The sequence below is a fragment of the Heteronotia binoei genome, chromosome 1, assembly GCF_032191835.1.
Source record: "Heteronotia binoei isolate CCM8104 ecotype False Entrance Well chromosome 1, APGP_CSIRO_Hbin_v1, whole genome shotgun sequence".
Classification (NCBI taxonomy): domain Eukaryota; kingdom Metazoa; phylum Chordata; class Lepidosauria; order Squamata; family Gekkonidae; genus Heteronotia; species Heteronotia binoei.
In genome coordinates, this window is record NC_083223.1 from 10,026,052 (window position 1) to 10,043,046 (window position 16,995).

Genomic DNA, 16,995 nt, shown 5'->3' on the forward strand with positions numbered 1-16,995 from the left:
ATTAACATGTGGAATTCACTGCCACAGGAGGTGGTGGCAGCTACAAGCATAACCAGCTTCAAGAGGAGATTGGATAAACATCTGGAGCAGAGGTCCATCAGTGGCTATTAGCCACAGCCTATTGTTGGAACTCTCTGTCTGGGGCAAGTTTTGCTCTGTATTCTGGGTGCTGGGGAAGGCAACAACAGGAGGGCTTCTGGAGTTCTGGCCCTGCTGGTGGACCTCCTGATGGCACCTGGGTTTTGACTGCTGTGTAACACAGAGTATTGGACTAGATAGACCACAAGCTTGATCCAACATATTTTATGTGTTTACGTTCAATGAATCAATGAATCAATCAATTTATTACAGCAAAAGCCAGCAATATTGTCAGTTCACAACAATAGCCGATGAGCTAGTGGTTACACAGAGGTATAAAAACGTTCTGATGTTTTTACATTTGTCTTCTTTCTTCTGTTTTATCCTCACAACAATATTATGAGATAGGTTAAGCTCAGGTTGTGCAGCAAGGTCTAGGTCACCCAGCCAGCGTACACAGCGGAGCAGGGATTCAAACCCAGGTCTCCAGGACCCTAGTCCAACACTCTACAACATGATATTACTGAACTGGGGGGGGGGGTGATAATACATGACCAATTGTTTTTTTATAGAAATCCTACTTGATTCTAGAACTTATGCCAATCAGAAAGGAGATGAACATCGGGACGATGCAGATCTTGGTGTTAGGAGTTCCGTGAACTTGCTCAGATAAGGTGACAAGAACATCTGAAGGCCATTCGTTTATGAAGCGGCTTGTTGTTCTTACATGATTCTCCATCTTCTTTCCTCTTAGACAGCTTGTGAGCTGGCCGTTAAGGAACAGGGAAGATTTGCATTGATTTTCATGAGATACAAGGCAGAACCCCATGCCGTTACGAATTTCCATGTTCTAAAACTCCAAGCAGGAGTCGTTTTGTAGAAAAATAGGTGGTGGAGCTCATCCAGGAATTGTTATGCAGCTGCACCTACTATTCAATGGACAAGGAGAAGAAGACTCCAGATTTATACTCTGCCCTCCTCTCCGAATCAGAGACTCAGCGCGGCTTACAATCTCCTGTATCTTCTCCCCCCCATAACAGATACCCTGTGAGGTGGGTGAGGCTGAGAGGGCTCTCACAGCAGCTGCCCTTTCAAGGACAACTCCTGCAATACGTATGGCTAACCCAAGGCCATTACAGCAGCTGTAAGGGGAGGAGTGGGGAATCAAACCCAGTTCTCCCGGATAAGAGTCCACACACTTAACCGCTATACCAAGAAGAAGAAGAAGAAGATGAAGAAGAAGACTGTAGATTTATACCCCGCCCTTCTCCCTGAATCAGAGACTCAGCGTGGCTTACAATCTCCTATATCTTCTCCCCCCACAAGAGACACCCTGTGAGGTGGGTGGGGCTGGGAGGGCTCTCACAGCAGCTGCCCTTTCAAGGACAACTCCTGCAATAGCTATGGCTGACCCAAGGCCGTTCCAACAGGTGGGAAGGTGGGGAGGAAGAGGGGGAACCCTCAGAAAGGTTCAGGAGCTGCGCTCCTGTGAGCTCCTGCTGAATCCGAGGCCTGCCTCCAAGTGTTTGTAGCACAAGGGAGAAGAGGACCACAGCAAAAATGGGGCAGAGTTGTTTAAGGAGCAAATCCCATGATCTGTCCATTAATGCAAGTGCTCTACCACTACTACTTTCGCACATACAGCAGTGAGCATGGAGCAATGTTTATGACATTTGACACCAAAGGGAATCTTTGTTGTAAGGTGTCCGCCACCGTCTGAAGAACTCACTTCAGTCTAATGCAATCCACCTCCTCTGTGACTGGCATGGCGCTCGTCCTGATGTCCATCTCTGTGCTCAAGTTGGCCCCACGATACGTTGACCTCCACCGGAGCAGCATGATCTTCTTGAAGTACTTCACGGTGTTGTTCTTCACGGTGACGAAGCACATGGTGTTGATCATGCTATTGCTCATGGCGATGCACTCGACGATGTAGAAGGCGGTCAGGTAGTGCTTCTCCTTCACAAACACCGTGGGGAAAAAGTCACGGACAATCGTGAAGCCGTAGAAAGGGGCCCAACAGAGGACGTAGGCTGTCAAGATGCACATGAGCACCAAAACGGTCTTCCTTCTACAACGGAGCCTTTTTCTGATTTGTTCCGTCTGGAAGCCTGGCACCGTTTTAAACCAAAGTTCCCGGGAGATCCTGGCGTAGCACAGAGTCATGGTGACGACGGGTCCCACAAATTCGATACCAAAGATGAAAAGGAAGTAGGATTTGTAATAAACTTGCTGGTCGACCGGCCAAATTTGGCCGCAGAAAATTTTCTTTTGGTTCTGCACCATGAAAAGCACTGTCTCGGTTGCAAAGTACGCGGACGGGATGGCAACGATGAGGGAAATAATCCAGACCAAGGCAATGAGGATGGTAGCGGTTTGGTAGTTCATCCGGGGTTTCAGGGGGTGAACAATGGCGAGGTACCTGAAAAAGACAAAAAAGAGGTTTGCAAAGCTGTGCAATAAAATAATGTGTTTCCGAGCTCGTTTACTGAAAAGAGTCACTTGTTTTAGTGGCCGCTCCTCACCTGAAATCCATGATGAGGAAAGACAATTTTCCAAGAAAAGGAAGACCCACTACTGATGATGGAACAGCTAATGTTGAATCTGCAGCCAGCCATAAAAAGGTGAAAGGTAAAGATAGCCCCCTTTGCAAGCATCGGGTCATTACCGACCCATAGGGTGATGTCACATCAGGACGATTTCATGGCAGACTTTGACAGGTTGGTTTGCCATTGCCTTCCCTAGTTATCTACACTTTAACCCCAGCAAGCTGGGTATTCATTTCACCAACCTCGGAAGGATGGAAGGCTGAGTCAACCTTGAACCGGCTACCTGAACCCACCTTCCGTTGGGTTTTGTCATGAGCAGAGCTCGGATTACAGTACTGCAGTTTACCACACTGTGCCATGGGGCTCCTTGCAGTCAGCCATACGGTACTCATATTATATAAACTCATTATGCTGCCTCACACTGAACAGTTCCTCGGCCTATCAATGAGATTTTCAGGGTATACATGTTCAAAAGTCAAAGCTCCCTCAAGAGAGCTTTGATTGTGGAAAGCTTCAACCCCCAAAATCTACGGTGCTACTGGATTATGGCTAACCTCTGAAACCATCTTGGTCTATCAAGATCAGTATTGTCTAATCTGGCTGGCTGTGATTCTCCTGGATCTTTCACATCACCTCCACCTGATCCTTTCTGAAACTGGAGCTACCAGGGATTGAACATGGGACCTTCTGCATGTCAAGCTGATGCTATACCACCGAGCCACAGCCCCGATGCTAGAGAATCTCAATACAACCTCCACTATGTGAATCCATGAGCTGTTCTGCTTATCATTGCATAGCACCACAGTGCAAGATAACGAGGAGCCTCCAGAAGAAGAAGAAGACTGCAGATTTATATCCCGCCTTTCTCTCTGAATCAGAGACTCAGAGCGGCCTACAATCTCCTATATCTTCTCCCCACACAACAGACACCCTGTGAGGTAGGTGGGGCTGAGAGGGCTTTCACAGCAGCTGCCCTTTCAAGGACAACCTCTGCCAGAGCTGTGGCTGACCCAAGGCCATGCTAGCAGGTGCAAGTGGAGGAGTGGGGAATCAAACCCGGTTCTCCCAGATAAGAGTCTGCACACTTAACCACTACACCAAACTGGCTCCAGAATACAGTAGAAGACCTCAAAACAGAAGGGGAATACCAGCTCATGTAGCCTTATCACTGTGTCCCTGAAACATATTCCCCGTGGGCTTCTCTGCACATTTCAGGATAGCGCTACCCGTTAACATCCTCGCCGTCCGCTTCCCTCAAGGTTTACGGTGCTTCGAAATGTCGTTAATGGAACGATGCTCTTGTTCCATGCGAATATTTCACTGCACTGGCGAATCTCGCCCTTGTACCCAATGCTTTCTTGAAATATGAACTCTTTCTCACTGCTTCACATCTGTACAAGTGTCTCGAGCTTGCAGATTATCCGGTTGACTGGCTCGATAGATAACAGCGGGCTGGCACATTTCTGTATGTACGCGCCAGCAGTTCTCTTTGAGATAAATGGTTTTAATCAACCAAGGGGAAAACAGTGCATTGTGGGGTGTTTGTATACCCAGAGCAAGGCAAAAAACATGAGATTTTCATTGATTTCCAATGGATCTTTTGAATTAATGAGCTTGTGGGGAAGAAAAAAATTTCAGTGAACAGTAGAATTTAATATTTGCTATGTGGATTTATGTGAGTAATGTTGTTTTAGGTTTACTAGTATTTATTTCGCTTCTTTAGGTGATTATTCACATTTACAGGGCCATAGCTCAATGGTACCCTTATCTGGAAGCCCCACGCTAGCTGGATCTTGTCCAGTCTCAGAAAGTAAGTAGGTTCAACCTTGGTTAGGTTTGGGAGAAGGGGTGGAATTCTAGAAGGAGCTCCTTTGCATATTAGGCCACACACCCCTGATGTAGCCAATCCTCCAAGAGCTTACAAGGCTCTTTTTTTGTAAACTCTTGGAGGATTGGCTACAACATGGGGTGTGGCCTAATATGCAATGGAGCTCCTGCTAGAATTCTACCCCTGGTTGGGATGGGAGATCACCAAGGAAACCCAAGGCTACTACACAGAGGCAGGCAGGGCTTTTTTGTAGCAGGAACACCTTTGCATATTAGGCCAGGCCCCTCTGATGTAGCGAATACTACAGAGCTTACAGGGTTCTTATTACAGAGTCTATAAGCTCTTGGAGAATTGGCTGCATCAGGGGGCGTGGCCTAATATACAAAGGAGTTCCTGCTACAGAAAAAGCCCTGGAGGCAGGCAATGGCAAACCACTTCTGCCCTGACCCGAATAGCCAATGCTAGCCCAATCCCAAGAGGGGACTGGATAAGCCTATGGAGCAGAGGTCCATCAGTGACTATTGGCCACAGTGTATTGTTGGAACTTTCTGTCTGGGGCAATGATGCTCTGTATTCTTGGTGCTTGGGGAGGACAAAGTGGAAGGTCTTCTAGCCCCACTGGTGGACCTCCTGATGGCACCTGGTTTTTTTGGCCACTGTGTGACACAGAGTGTTGGACTGGATAGGCCATTGGCCTGATCCAACATGGCTTCTCTTATGTTCTTATCTCTTCAAATCTTGGAAGCTAAGCAGGATCAGCCCTGGTGAGTACCTGGGAGGCGATCACTGAGTAAGTCCAGGATCAGTACACAAACGCAGGTCATGGCGAATCATTTCTGTTTGTCTCTTGCCTTGAGTATACTACAGGGTCGCCTTAAATTGGCTCAGTCAACTTGGCTGTGACTTAACGGCACTTTACATCACCACATAAGCTACTACAACACAAGAATCTTCACTTTGTGACTGAAAATAAGCTGTGGTGGCCATTTTCTGTCTGACTTTGCCTCCTCTGGTAGCCATTTTGTGGCTGTGCCCATCTTGCAATTCTGGCACTTGGATTTTTTGGCCACTGTGTGACACAGAGTGTTGGAATGGATGGGCCATTGGCCTGATCCAACATGGCTTCTCTTACGTCCTCATATTCACAGGCTGCAAAAATGTTGGGGACCACTTCTCGATATCTTTACAACCCTGTCAGTTTCTCTCCCCTCCTCAAATCCCATCCACCACAGGCTCCACACCCCCTCCCCAATCTTGAGGAATTTCCAAACCCAGAGCTAGAAACCTTAGCAGCACCCATATCACCGTTCATTTCCCCCTAAAAGAGGCAGATACTAAAAATGAAACAATTTGAAGTTAGAACTGTTTAAGACACAATTGTTAAGAAACGGGTTGGTGGTTTTGTGCTCTGCTTTTAAAGGTATTTGCATCAAGTTGGATCCAGTCAACTTTTCTTCAGGGGAAGAAGGAAACAGAAGTAACTTTGACCATCCAAACTGGTTGTCTTAGGGCTCATGAGACCCGTGCATACAAAAGCCATGGAAAATGGGTGCTGCACTTAGAAGAATAACCATCAAGAAATATCTCTATAGCAGGGGTGGCCAAACGGTGGCTTTTCACACATATTGTGTGGCTTCTGGAGGTCAAGGAGGAACTTACAGGCTTACCCCAATTAGGCTGTTCCATTGGAAGGAGGGACAGAATTCAAGAGGTTGGCGTAGGATTCTCTCTTTGTTTCATAGCTCTTCTGGGAGCTGTATTCACTAACCTTGGTGTCAAGGCAAAGAGAGATGCATAATGATGGAAACAGTGGTCAGTGATTTAGAAGAAGATATTGGATTTATACCCCACCCTCCACTCCGAAGAGTCTCAGAGCAGCTCACAATCTCCTTTACCTTCCTCCCCCACAACAAACACCCTGTGAGGTGGGTGGGGCTGAGAGGGCTCTTACAGCAGCTGCCCTTTCAAGGACAACTTCTGCCAGAGCTATGGCTGACCCAAGGCCATGCCAGCAGTTGCAAGTGGAGGAGTGGGGAATCAAACCTGGTTCTCCCAGATAAGAGTCCGCACACTTAACCACTACACCAAACTGGCTCTCCATTTATATGGTACATATGTGTTTCCTTCTCCCACTGGTGCCTAAGGATAATTCTCTAAACTTTCCCTATGCTGGTCTTATGGGGACTATTATTCCCAGCTGTTGTGTTTAAAAAAGCCTCCTTCTAGCTTGGTCATGTTGTAAAGTGCATAAGTACGTATTGCATCTTTCTGTGAAAAGAAAGTATTACAAGTTTTAACAAAATGTGTGTGTGATATTTGCTCATGCCTTGCAGCTGTCAATCATTTGACATTTATTCTATGTGGCTCTTATGTTAAGCATATTTGGCCAGCTCTGCTCTATAGCACAGGGGTATTGAACTTATTTATTATGAGGGCTGAATCTGACATAAATGTGACCTTGTTGGGCCAGGCCATGTTGGGTTGGGCCGAGCCATGTTGGGCTGGGCCATGTGGGTACCTATTTAAGATTGGGTAGTAGAGACATAAACTTTATAAAGGACAGAGACAAACGCAATTAAATATATATATATATTTAAAAACTTAAAACATGCTTAAAATGTTAGCACTTGTTGGTCTTAAAGGTGCTTTCTTTGTATTTCACCCATGGGATCCAGGGAATTGAGCAAAGGAAGCTCTGGCTCTTTCCTTCCTTCCGTAGGGGACCAGGAGGGGGAGGAGCCTCAGCCAATAGAAGGAAGAGAGGCTTGGCTCAGTAGGTCTGCTGTGCAATTGAGCAAGCCTTGCAAAGCAAACTGTGATGCAGAAGGAAGCAAGAGATAGGGAGAAGGAAGCAGATGACAGCCAGTTGCTTGGGGGGCTGATAGGATTTAGTTTAGTTTAGTTTATTTACAATTTATATCCCGCCCTTCCCACCAAAGTGGCTCAGGGCGGCTCACAGCACATAAAATCTAACATAAAAATATTAAATTTAAACATTTTACACAGTTAAAACATTAAAAAACATAACAGCAGTCTAATAAAACGACACTCAGTTTCCAATGCCGGTTAGTTATAAGCCAGCCGGAAGAGGGCTGTCTTGCAGGCCCTGCAGAACTGGGCAAAGTCCTGCAGGGCCCTCACCTCTTCCGGCAGCTAGTTCCACCAGGAAGGGGCCATTACAGAGAAAGCCCTGTCCCTGGTAGATTTCAGGCGGGCTTCCTTTGGCCCGGGGACAACGAACAGGAGCCCTCCGGGGGCCTGATTCAGCCCCCAGACCTCATGTCTGACCACCCTTCTATAGCATGTTCATTTATTTTCTCCAAACTCTGCATGACTTTGGATGACATCATCCATATTTAATATATATTCCTTTATTTTGGGTTTAAAAAATCCTTCCTGAGACCCCCCCCCCATGCTTTCAGATAAGAGTCTAATGTGGAATTGTTGCCTGAAGCAGTGGATCTGTTGAAGGCGAGTGGGAGAGAAACCATCTTTCGAGTGCCAAACATTCTGGTACCTGGAGCGCTTCATTAATTATACGTTCATTATCCTGTTATCCATCTCGTTCTCTCTTCTTCGAGAGTCGCTCTGATTCCCTCACTGAATAGTTTTCATTGGCTCTTTAAACCCGGTGGCCAGCTGTGAAGTCTACGCTGTGATCTTTCAAGTTTTGCCTTGATATTATCATTTGTTCATCATTATGACTGCTCTAAAATCCTCCTTGGTAGAGAGGAATTCCAGCAAAGTTGTAGAGGGTGTCTTTAAAAATCTAGTTTGCAGCAGCACAATTAGAGTCGAGTCCAGCAACATTTAAAAAAACATGGTTTTTTTGTGAGATAAGCTTCCAAGAGTCAAAGCACCATTACTATAATGGTATTTTTAGCTAGATTCTGAAAGGCATCCCTTTCAACTTGACTCGTATTCTTCCAGAGGTGAAATTCTAGCAGGAGCTCCTTTGCCTATTAGGCCACACACCCTTGAATGTAGCCAATCCTCCAAGAGCTTACCAAAAAGAACCTTGTAAGCTCTTGGAGGATTGGCTACAGCAGGGGTGTGTGGCCTAATATGCAAAGGAGCTGCTGCTAGAATTCCACCCCTGTATTCTTCCATGACGAAGAAGATAACGTTCAAATCCTTCAGGATTTTTTCATAAACACCTCACACACAAATGGCTTTTTTTGGAGCAGGAACACACAGGAATGCAGTTCTGACTGGCTTGGCACCAGGGGTGTGTCCTAATATGTAAATGAGTCCCTGCTGGGCTTTTCCTACAAAAAAGCCCTGTGTGAAATAATGGTGACATCAGGAGGTGTGGCATAATATGCAAACGGTCTCTGCTGGCTTTTTTCTATAATAAGCCCTGGGAGAAACAACGATGACATCAGAGGGTGTGGTCTGATATACAAATGAGTTCCGGATGGGCTTTTTCTACAACAAACCTACATAGATAGATAGAGACGTCTCTCTCTCTCTTTTTTTTTAGCAAGAAGGCCGTTCTGATTAGTTGGCTTCAGGGTGTGTGGCCTAATACGCCTAATACGGAAATGAGTTCCTGCTGGGCTTTTTCTACCAAAAAAGCCATGGATGGATGGATAGATGGATGGATAGATAGATGTATGAGAGAGACAGGTGATAGACAGGTGATGGATGGAAGGATGGATGGATGGATGGATAGATAGATAGATGAATGAGAGAAACAGTTGATAGACAGGTGATGGATGGATGGATAGATAGATGAATGACAAGTGATAGACAGGTGATGGATGGAAGGATGGATGGATAGATAGATGAATGAGAGAGACAGTTGATAGACAGGTGATGGATGGATGGATAGATAGATGAATGACAAGTGATAGACAGGTGATGGATGGATGGATAGATAGATGAGTGACAAGTGATAGACAGGTGATGGATGGAAGGATGGATGGTTAGATAGATGAATGAGAGAGACAGGTGATAGACAGGTGATGGATGGAAGGATGGATGGATGGATAGATGAATGAGAGAGACAGGTGATAGACAGGTGATGGATGGATGGAAGGATGGATGGATGGATGGATAGATGAATGATAGAGACAGGTGATAGACAGGTGATGGATGGAAGGATGGATGGATGGATAGATAGATGAATGAGAGAGACAGGTGATAGACAGGTGATGGATGGAAGGATGGATAGATGGATGGATAGATAGATGAATGAGAGAGACAGGTGATAGACAGGTGATGGATGGATAGATAGATGAATGAGAGAAGGTGATAGACAGGTGATGGATGGAAGGATGGATGGATGGATGGATAGCTAGCTTTTTATCAGTTTATATCATATATGAACCATAGGAGAACAGGCAGCACATACTAAAATTAGACAGTAGGTCCCTGTAGAAGGCAAAATCAATGTGACTGAAGGATGTGGTCCTTTCTCAACTTAGTATATCTGTCTAAGAGCTGTAATAAACGGCAATACGGTATCCTCGATTTATGCTTCAGAATGCAGCGCAGTCATCTGTGGAAAGCACATCCCTCCAAGGCTGTGCGTAGCCTGCAAGCTGCCGCATGGTACAAAGGACTTGTTGCAATTCGACCGCAAAAGTGAAATCGTTCGCTGATCCCGCAGAGTGTAAAACGTACTGCTTTAAGAGTTCTTCCCCCAGGCAGTTTTGCTTAACAACTGAATTGTTTCTTGAATCTGCCGATTCCCGTTTCCCCCTTCTTTTTGCTGTATTTACACTTCATTTTTCAAGGAGGAAGGAGAGAACTGTGGCTAAGCAGCAGAGCATCTGCTCGGCATGCCGAAGGCCCCAGGTTCAATCCCTGGCATCTCCAACTGAAAGCAGGTGACGGGAAAGTCCTCAGCCTGAGGCCCTGGAGAGCTGCTGCCAGTCTGAGTAGAAAATACTGAGTTGGATGGACAAAGAGTCTGCTTCAGTAGAAGGCAGCTTCATGTGTTTTCAAGGGGAACGAGAGGACACAGAATAGTTGGGGCCCCTTTAAAGGGATTCAGTGTCCCACCAGGCACCCAACAGCAGCCTGTCTAGGCAGATATATCAAGTCAACAAAGCCCTCTTCCAAGGAATGATGAGCTTCGGTGGGTCACCAGGACAATCCGGATCACAGCTCCACCTTTCTAAGTCCACCAAAGTCAATGGGATTTGGTGGTGGAAAGTACTATCAAGTTGTGGCTGACTTATGGTGGCCCCTCATGGGGTTTTCAAGGCAAGAGATGTTCAGAGGTGGTCTGCCATTGCCTGACCCTGCATAGCAACGCTGGACTTCTTTGGAGGTCTCCCATCTGAGTACTAACCAGGGATGATCCTGTTTAGCTTCCAAGTGCTAATGAGACTGGGCTAGCCTGGGTCATCCAGGTCAAGGTGGCTCCACGTTTTGCAGGGCTTTTTCAGAAACCAAGGCAACTAGGCGAGTGACACTCCCAGGCAATGCAAGCTCTCTATGACATCAGAGGCCCAGTCTGACGTCACAAAGGAGAGGAGGCAGGCAAGGAGGTCAGAAGGGAAAGGGCACCGCCTCCTAGTAGCGACAGCCAATGACACTCCCTGGCAACGCAAGCTCTCTATGACATCAGAGGCCCAGTCTGACGCCGCAAAGGAGAGGAGGCAGGCAAGGAGGTCAGAAGGGAAAGGGGCTCCACCTCCTAGTAGCGACAGCCAATGACACTCCCTGGCAACGCAAGCTCTCTATGACATCACAGGCCCAGTCGACATCACAAAGGAGAGGAGGCAGGCAAGGAGGTCAGAAGGGAAAGGGCCCCACCCTCCCACTAGAGACAGCCAATGACACTCCCTGGCAACACAAACTCTCTATGACATCACAGGCCCTGTTGACATCACAAAGGAGAGGAGGCAGGCAAGGAGGTCAGAAGAGAAAAGGGCAGCCAGGCTAAGGAGGGCAGGAGGAAGACTAGTCCTTGTTCTCTTTTAACTTAATGGCGACCCTGGAGGGTTTTCAAGGCAGGAAACGTTCAGTCGTGGTTTGCCTCTGCCTGCCTCTGCGTAGTGACCCTTGACTTCCTTGGTGACCCCCCCCCCCATCCACAGGCCTTTCTTTGTAGAAGAAGCCCAGCAAGAACTCCTTTGCACATTAGGCCACGCCCCCTGATCTCATCAATGTTTCACACAGAGCTTTTTGTAGAAGCCCAGCAGGAACTCATTTGCACTTTAGGCCACACCCACTGACACTAAGCCAGCTGGAACTGCATCCCCGTGCATTCCCGCTAAAAAAAAAAATACCTTTTTTTGCACCCTCAACAGTGAGTGCTGTAAAGAGAGCACAAGGGGTCAGACCCTTCTTGCCCCCACAGATGGGATGAAAAACACAAGTGTCCTCTTGTACTGAATGCCCTATGGTAGAAACTTAGGCCTCAGAGCCTAAAATAGCTGTCTGTCACTTAAAAGGTTACCAGAGGGACTGTTGGGGTAAGAGGTTAACCAACAGAATCAATTTTGAAATCATTCGTTACGGAGAACGATAGCCAGGGGTGGAATCCTAGCAGGAGCTCATTTGCATATTAGGCCACACCCCTCTGATGTAGCCAATCCTCCGAGAGCTTACAAGGCTCTTTTTTGTAAGCTCTCGGAGGATTGGCTACATCATTTATTTTATTTATTTTAAGATTTATATCCCGCCCTTCCCACTAGGTGGCTCAGGGCGGCTTACAACATGTAAAACTAACATAAAATATAAAATTAAACATTAAAATTGACAATTCATAATTTATAGTTAAAATCTAAACATTTGTAATATACATGAACATCAGGGGTGTGTGGTCTAATATGCAAAGGAGCACCTTCCAGAATTCCACCCGACGATAGCACACACTTGACTATACGAGTCAGATTTCCCGTTCTTCCCCTTACCTGTCCACAGCTATTGCCAAGAGCGCATTGGTGGAGACGTAGAGGGAGACGGTGCGCAGGTAGTTGACGGAGGCGCAGAGCACGTGGCCGTGTTTCCAAGACAGCTGCCGCACCACGTAGTAGTCCATCTCGAAAGGGCAACAGACGATGGCCACGATGAAGTCGGAGATGGCCAAGTTGGCAATGAGGAGGTTGGTGAGGTTGCGCAGTTTCTTGTAGCGGGCCAACGCGGCGATGAAGATGAAGTTGCCGATGCCGCAGACCAGCATGATCCCAACCAGGGCCACGCCGATGACAATCTTGGCCGCAAAGAAGGTGCGGGTTTTGGTCACGTCGTCTCCCTCGTCCAAGGGGAGATCGTAGTCGCCGTAGCTGAAGTTGAAGGGCAGTGAGAAGTTGTGGTAAGGGCCGAAGTCTTCATTGTAGAGGCTGTAGATGGCGGCAAAGTTCGTGCGCGCGGCTGTGTTGTTCAAAGGAGGGTGCCCATCCTGCCACACGGCGCCACCGTGGCCTTTTCCCATCTTCACCGACGTCTCGGATTTCCCTTCTCGATATCGCCCCAGAGTTGCTTTCCCTCGGAAAGATGGTGGCTCGCTTACAAATTACTTTCTTTCATCATCTCCATTGTGCAGAGCAATCAAGTCCTTTCTTTGCTTCGGAAATAGGAAGAGACAGAAATAAACAAAATTCAGTGAGGAATAGAATGCGACAAGGAAACCCGAAAGCATGGTCATTCCGGCACTGAACTTTCCCTCAGACACGCCAGTTGTAGGGTTGCCAATCCCCAGGTGGGGGCAGAGGATCCCCCGGTTTGGAGGCCCTCCCCCCGCTTCAGAGTCGTCAGAAAGCGGGGGGAGGGGAGGGAAATGTCTGCTGGGAACTCTATTATTCCCTAGGGAGATTTATTCCCATAGAAAACAATGGAGAATTGATCTGCGTGTATCTGGGGCTCTGGGGGGGCTGTTATTTGGGGTAGAGGCACCAAATTTTCAGTATAGCACCTAGTGCCTCTCCCCCAAATACCCCCCAAGTTTCAAAATGATTGGACTAGGGGGTCCAATTCTATGAGCCCCAAAAAAGGTGCCCCTATCCTTCATTATTTCCTATGGAAGGAAGGCATTGAAAAGGTGTGCCGTCCCTTTAAATGTGATGGCCAGAACTCCCTTGGAGTTCATTTATGCTTGAAACACCCTTGCTCCTGGCTCCGCCCCTAATGTCTCCTGGCTCCACCTCCAAAGTCCCCAGATATTTCTTGAATTGGACTTGGCAACCCTAGCCAGTTGCCTTGGGGAAGAGGTGTTCTTTTGCAAAAGAGAGCAAGCTTGCCACGCCCGTGAATATGAACCACTGATTAGAAACCTTTTGTCCAGGCCTCATTTTGGGCAAGAGCCTACCGGAGTGGAGCTCCGGAACCTCTAAATCAGGGGTGTCGAACCCATTTGTTATGAGGGCCAGACCTGACATAAATGAGACCTCGCTGGGCCAGACCATGCCAGGCTATGCACCTATTTAAGATTAGGTAGCAGAGAGATAAATTTTATAAAGAACACAAACATAAATATATATTTTTAAAAAACTTAAAAACATGCTGGAAACATTAGCACTCGTTGGTCTTAAAAATGCTTTCTTTGTATTTCTCCCATGGGACCCAGGGAACTGGGCAAAGGAAGCTCTGTCTCTTTTTCCTTCCCCAGGGGACCCAGGAGGGGAGGAGCCTCAGCCAATAGAAGGAAGAGAGGCTTGGCTCAGTAGCTCTGCTGTGCAATAGAGAGCCTGGCAAAGCAAGCTCTCCCTCCCCCCTTCCTCCCCAAGGGAGGAGCCTCAGCCAGTGGAGAAAATGGAGGTTTTGCTCTGTAGCTCCTGTGCGGTTGAGTAAGCCTTGCAAAGCAAACTGTGATGCAGAAAGAAGCAAGAGAGAGAGAGAAGGAAGCAGATGACAGCCAGTTGCTTGGGGGGCCTGATAGGAGCCCTCCAGGGGCCTGATTTGGCCCCTGGACTGCATGTTCGACACCCCTGCTCTAAATTTTATTGCACTCTTTCTTTCTTACCCCCCACCCCCACCCCAAATAATTGCTTCTGGGCTCCATTGTTCAAACCGCCTGTGAGAATTTTGCTGAATTATAAGATTTGACAAACTTTGTAATATTTTTCTCTACAAAAAAAAGGGAAAATAACCAAAACATATCAAGCAAACAGATGGAAATCTTCCTCATGCCACTGTGGCCACATAGGAGAAAGTCATTTAAAAAGTCAGCTGGGAGTAAGGTTTTATGATGACACTTCCAATTCAAGAAGCATTTGAAGGTTGGGGAGGGACGGTGGCTCAGTGGTAGAGCCTCTGCTTGGGAAGCAGAAGGTCCCAGGTTCAATCCCCGGCATCTCAAAAAAAGGGTCCAGGCAAATAGGTGTGAAAAACCTCAGCTTGAGCCCCTGGAGAGCCGCTGCCGGTCTGAGAAGACAATACTGACTTTGATGGACCAAGTGTCTGATTCAGTATAAGGCAGCTTCATATGTTCATATGTAAGGTTGATGCTGAGCCGATAGAATTGAGTACACCTTCTGGTGATGTCAGCGGTATGTGGCTTATGCAAATGAGTTGTGCTAATGAGCTCCGGCATCCCTTTTCTACAAAATGATCCCTGCTTTTGTCAATTTTTAGAATTTGAAAGTTGTATTGATTTCAAGAAATTGGGGATAGGGAGTTGAAAGGGATAGGAAATAGAAGTACATATTAATCTTGTTCTGCATAAAAAAATACTTTCAAAGAATGCAAGTCTTGTCATACAGAGCACAGGAAAAAAGAAGATATAAGTTCACACCAGAGAATCTTAAGAGTCTTGAGTTTCTAGCCACTCCACAGTGTGCTTCCCTCCCCCCCCCAAAAAAAAATAAAAAAAGAGGGAAGGAGGAAAAAAGAGAAGATGTACCAGTCTAGGTTGGCCTCTTTCTATCTTCTAGTGTTCTCCTCTCCTTCATTTTATCTTCACAACCACCCTATGAGGTAGGTGAGGCTGAGAGCGCGTGACTGACCCAAGGTTACCCAGTGGACTTCCGTGGCTCAAGCGGGGATTCGAACTTGGGTCTCCCAGCTCTTAGTCTCTTAACCACTACACCGCCCTGGCTCTCAGCACCGCATCTCTTCTCTTACACAGTTGAGCAAATCTGACAGTAACACACTCAACGTCACTCAGCAGTCTATTTCATCGCTCCCTCTCCCATTCCAGACTTTGACAATCTGCAGAATCTTAGAGAGGTGCTCCATTTTGGAACATTTAAGTAATTAAACTGGAATAAAGATCGCTCCTCTCACACACATTTTGGAAATAGAATCCTGGCGACAGATCTCCAAAATGCGCAGTGACGCCACTTTAGTTGGGAGTTTACAGGGCCGATTTTCATTTTGAGGCTGACGAGGTGACATGAAAGGAATAACCAGCTTCAAAAGGGGATTGGATAAACATCTGGAGCAGAGGTCCATCAGTGGCTGTTAGCCACAGCGTATTGCCGAAACTCTCTGTCTGGGGCAGTGATGCTCTGTATTCTTGTGCTTGTGGGGAGCACAGTGAGAGGGCTTCTAGTGTCCTGGCCCCACTGATGGACCTCTTGATGGCACTTGGTTTTTTTGGCCACTGTGTGACATAGAGACCGTTTTTGCACACAGCTTACCACGGGGTCACGTTCCTATTCTCTCCGCAGCATCTGTCGGATTTCCCATTATCTGCACCGGAGTTACAGGAAGTGCCGCAGTTTTTGCGCAGCAAATGTAAACTGGGTTTTAGCAGTTTTCGTTTGCTACACAAAAGCCACGGCACTTCCTGTAACTTCAGCGCAGATAATAGAAAATCCGACAGACGCTGTGGAGAGAACAGGAATGTGACCCTGTGGTAAGCTGTGTGCGAAAACGGTTAGAGAGTTGGACTGGATGGGCCACTGGCCTGATCCAACATGACTTCTCTTATGTTCTTATGTGACCCAGAGCATTGGAATGAATGGGCCATTGGCCTGATCCAACATAGCTTCTCTTCTGTTCTTATGTGACACAGAGTGTTGGACTGGATGGGCCATTGGCCTGATCCAACATGGCTTCTCTTATGTTCTTATGTGACACAGAGTGTTGGACTGGAGGGGCCTTTGGCTTGATCCAACATGGCTTCTCTTCTGTTCTTATGTGACACAGAGTGTTGAACTGGATGGGTCACTGGCCTGATCCAATATGACTTCTCTTATGTTCTTATGTGACACAGAGTGTTGGACTGGATGGGCCATTAGCCTGATCCAACATGGCTTCTCTTCTGTTCTTATGTGACACAGAGCGTTGGACTGGATGGGCCATGGGCCTGATCCAACATGACTTCTCTTATGTTCTTATGTGACCCAGAGTGTTGGACTGTATGGGCCATTGGCCTGATCCAACATGGCTTCTCTTATGTTCTTATGTGACACAGAATGTTGGACTGGATGGGCCATTGGCCTGATCCAACATGGCTTCTCTTATGTTCTTATGTGGCACAGAGTGTTGGACTGGATGGGCCATTGGCCTGATCCAACATGGCTTCTCTTATGTTCTTATGTGGCGCAGAGTGTTGGACTGGATGGGCCATTGGCCCGATCCAGCATGGCTTCTCTTATGCTCTTATGTGACGCAGAGTGTTTGACTGGATGGGCCTTT

General features: G+C 47.0%; 1 protein-coding gene across 1 annotated transcript; it reads right to left on the reverse strand.

Moving 5' to 3' along the window:
- Positions 1–1,803: 1,803 nt before the first annotated feature.
- On the reverse strand, positions 1,804–12,847 carry PROKR1 (prokineticin receptor 1). Its single transcript, XM_060256790.1, has 2 exons — positions 12,327–12,847; positions 1,804–2,500 (listed from the first exon to the last, which is right to left on the reverse strand). Exons 1-2 carry the CDS (start codon positions 12,845–12,847, stop codon positions 1,804–1,806), a joined length of 1,218 nt encoding a protein of 405 aa, XP_060112773.1.
- Positions 12,848–16,995: the final 4,148 nt, after the last annotated feature.

What these genes read in the sequence shown, in the direction of transcription:
- PROKR1 (XM_060256790.1), bottom strand. Translation starts at nt 12,847, where the DNA reads ATGGGAAAAGGCCACGGTGGCGCCGTGTGGCAGGATGGGCACCCTCCT. An exon ending in TTGGCAATAGCTGTGGACAG is followed by an intron (nt 2,501 to 12,326) that starts GTAAGGGGAAGA and finishes TGTCTTTTTCAG; the next exon opens with GTACCTCGCCATTGTTCACC.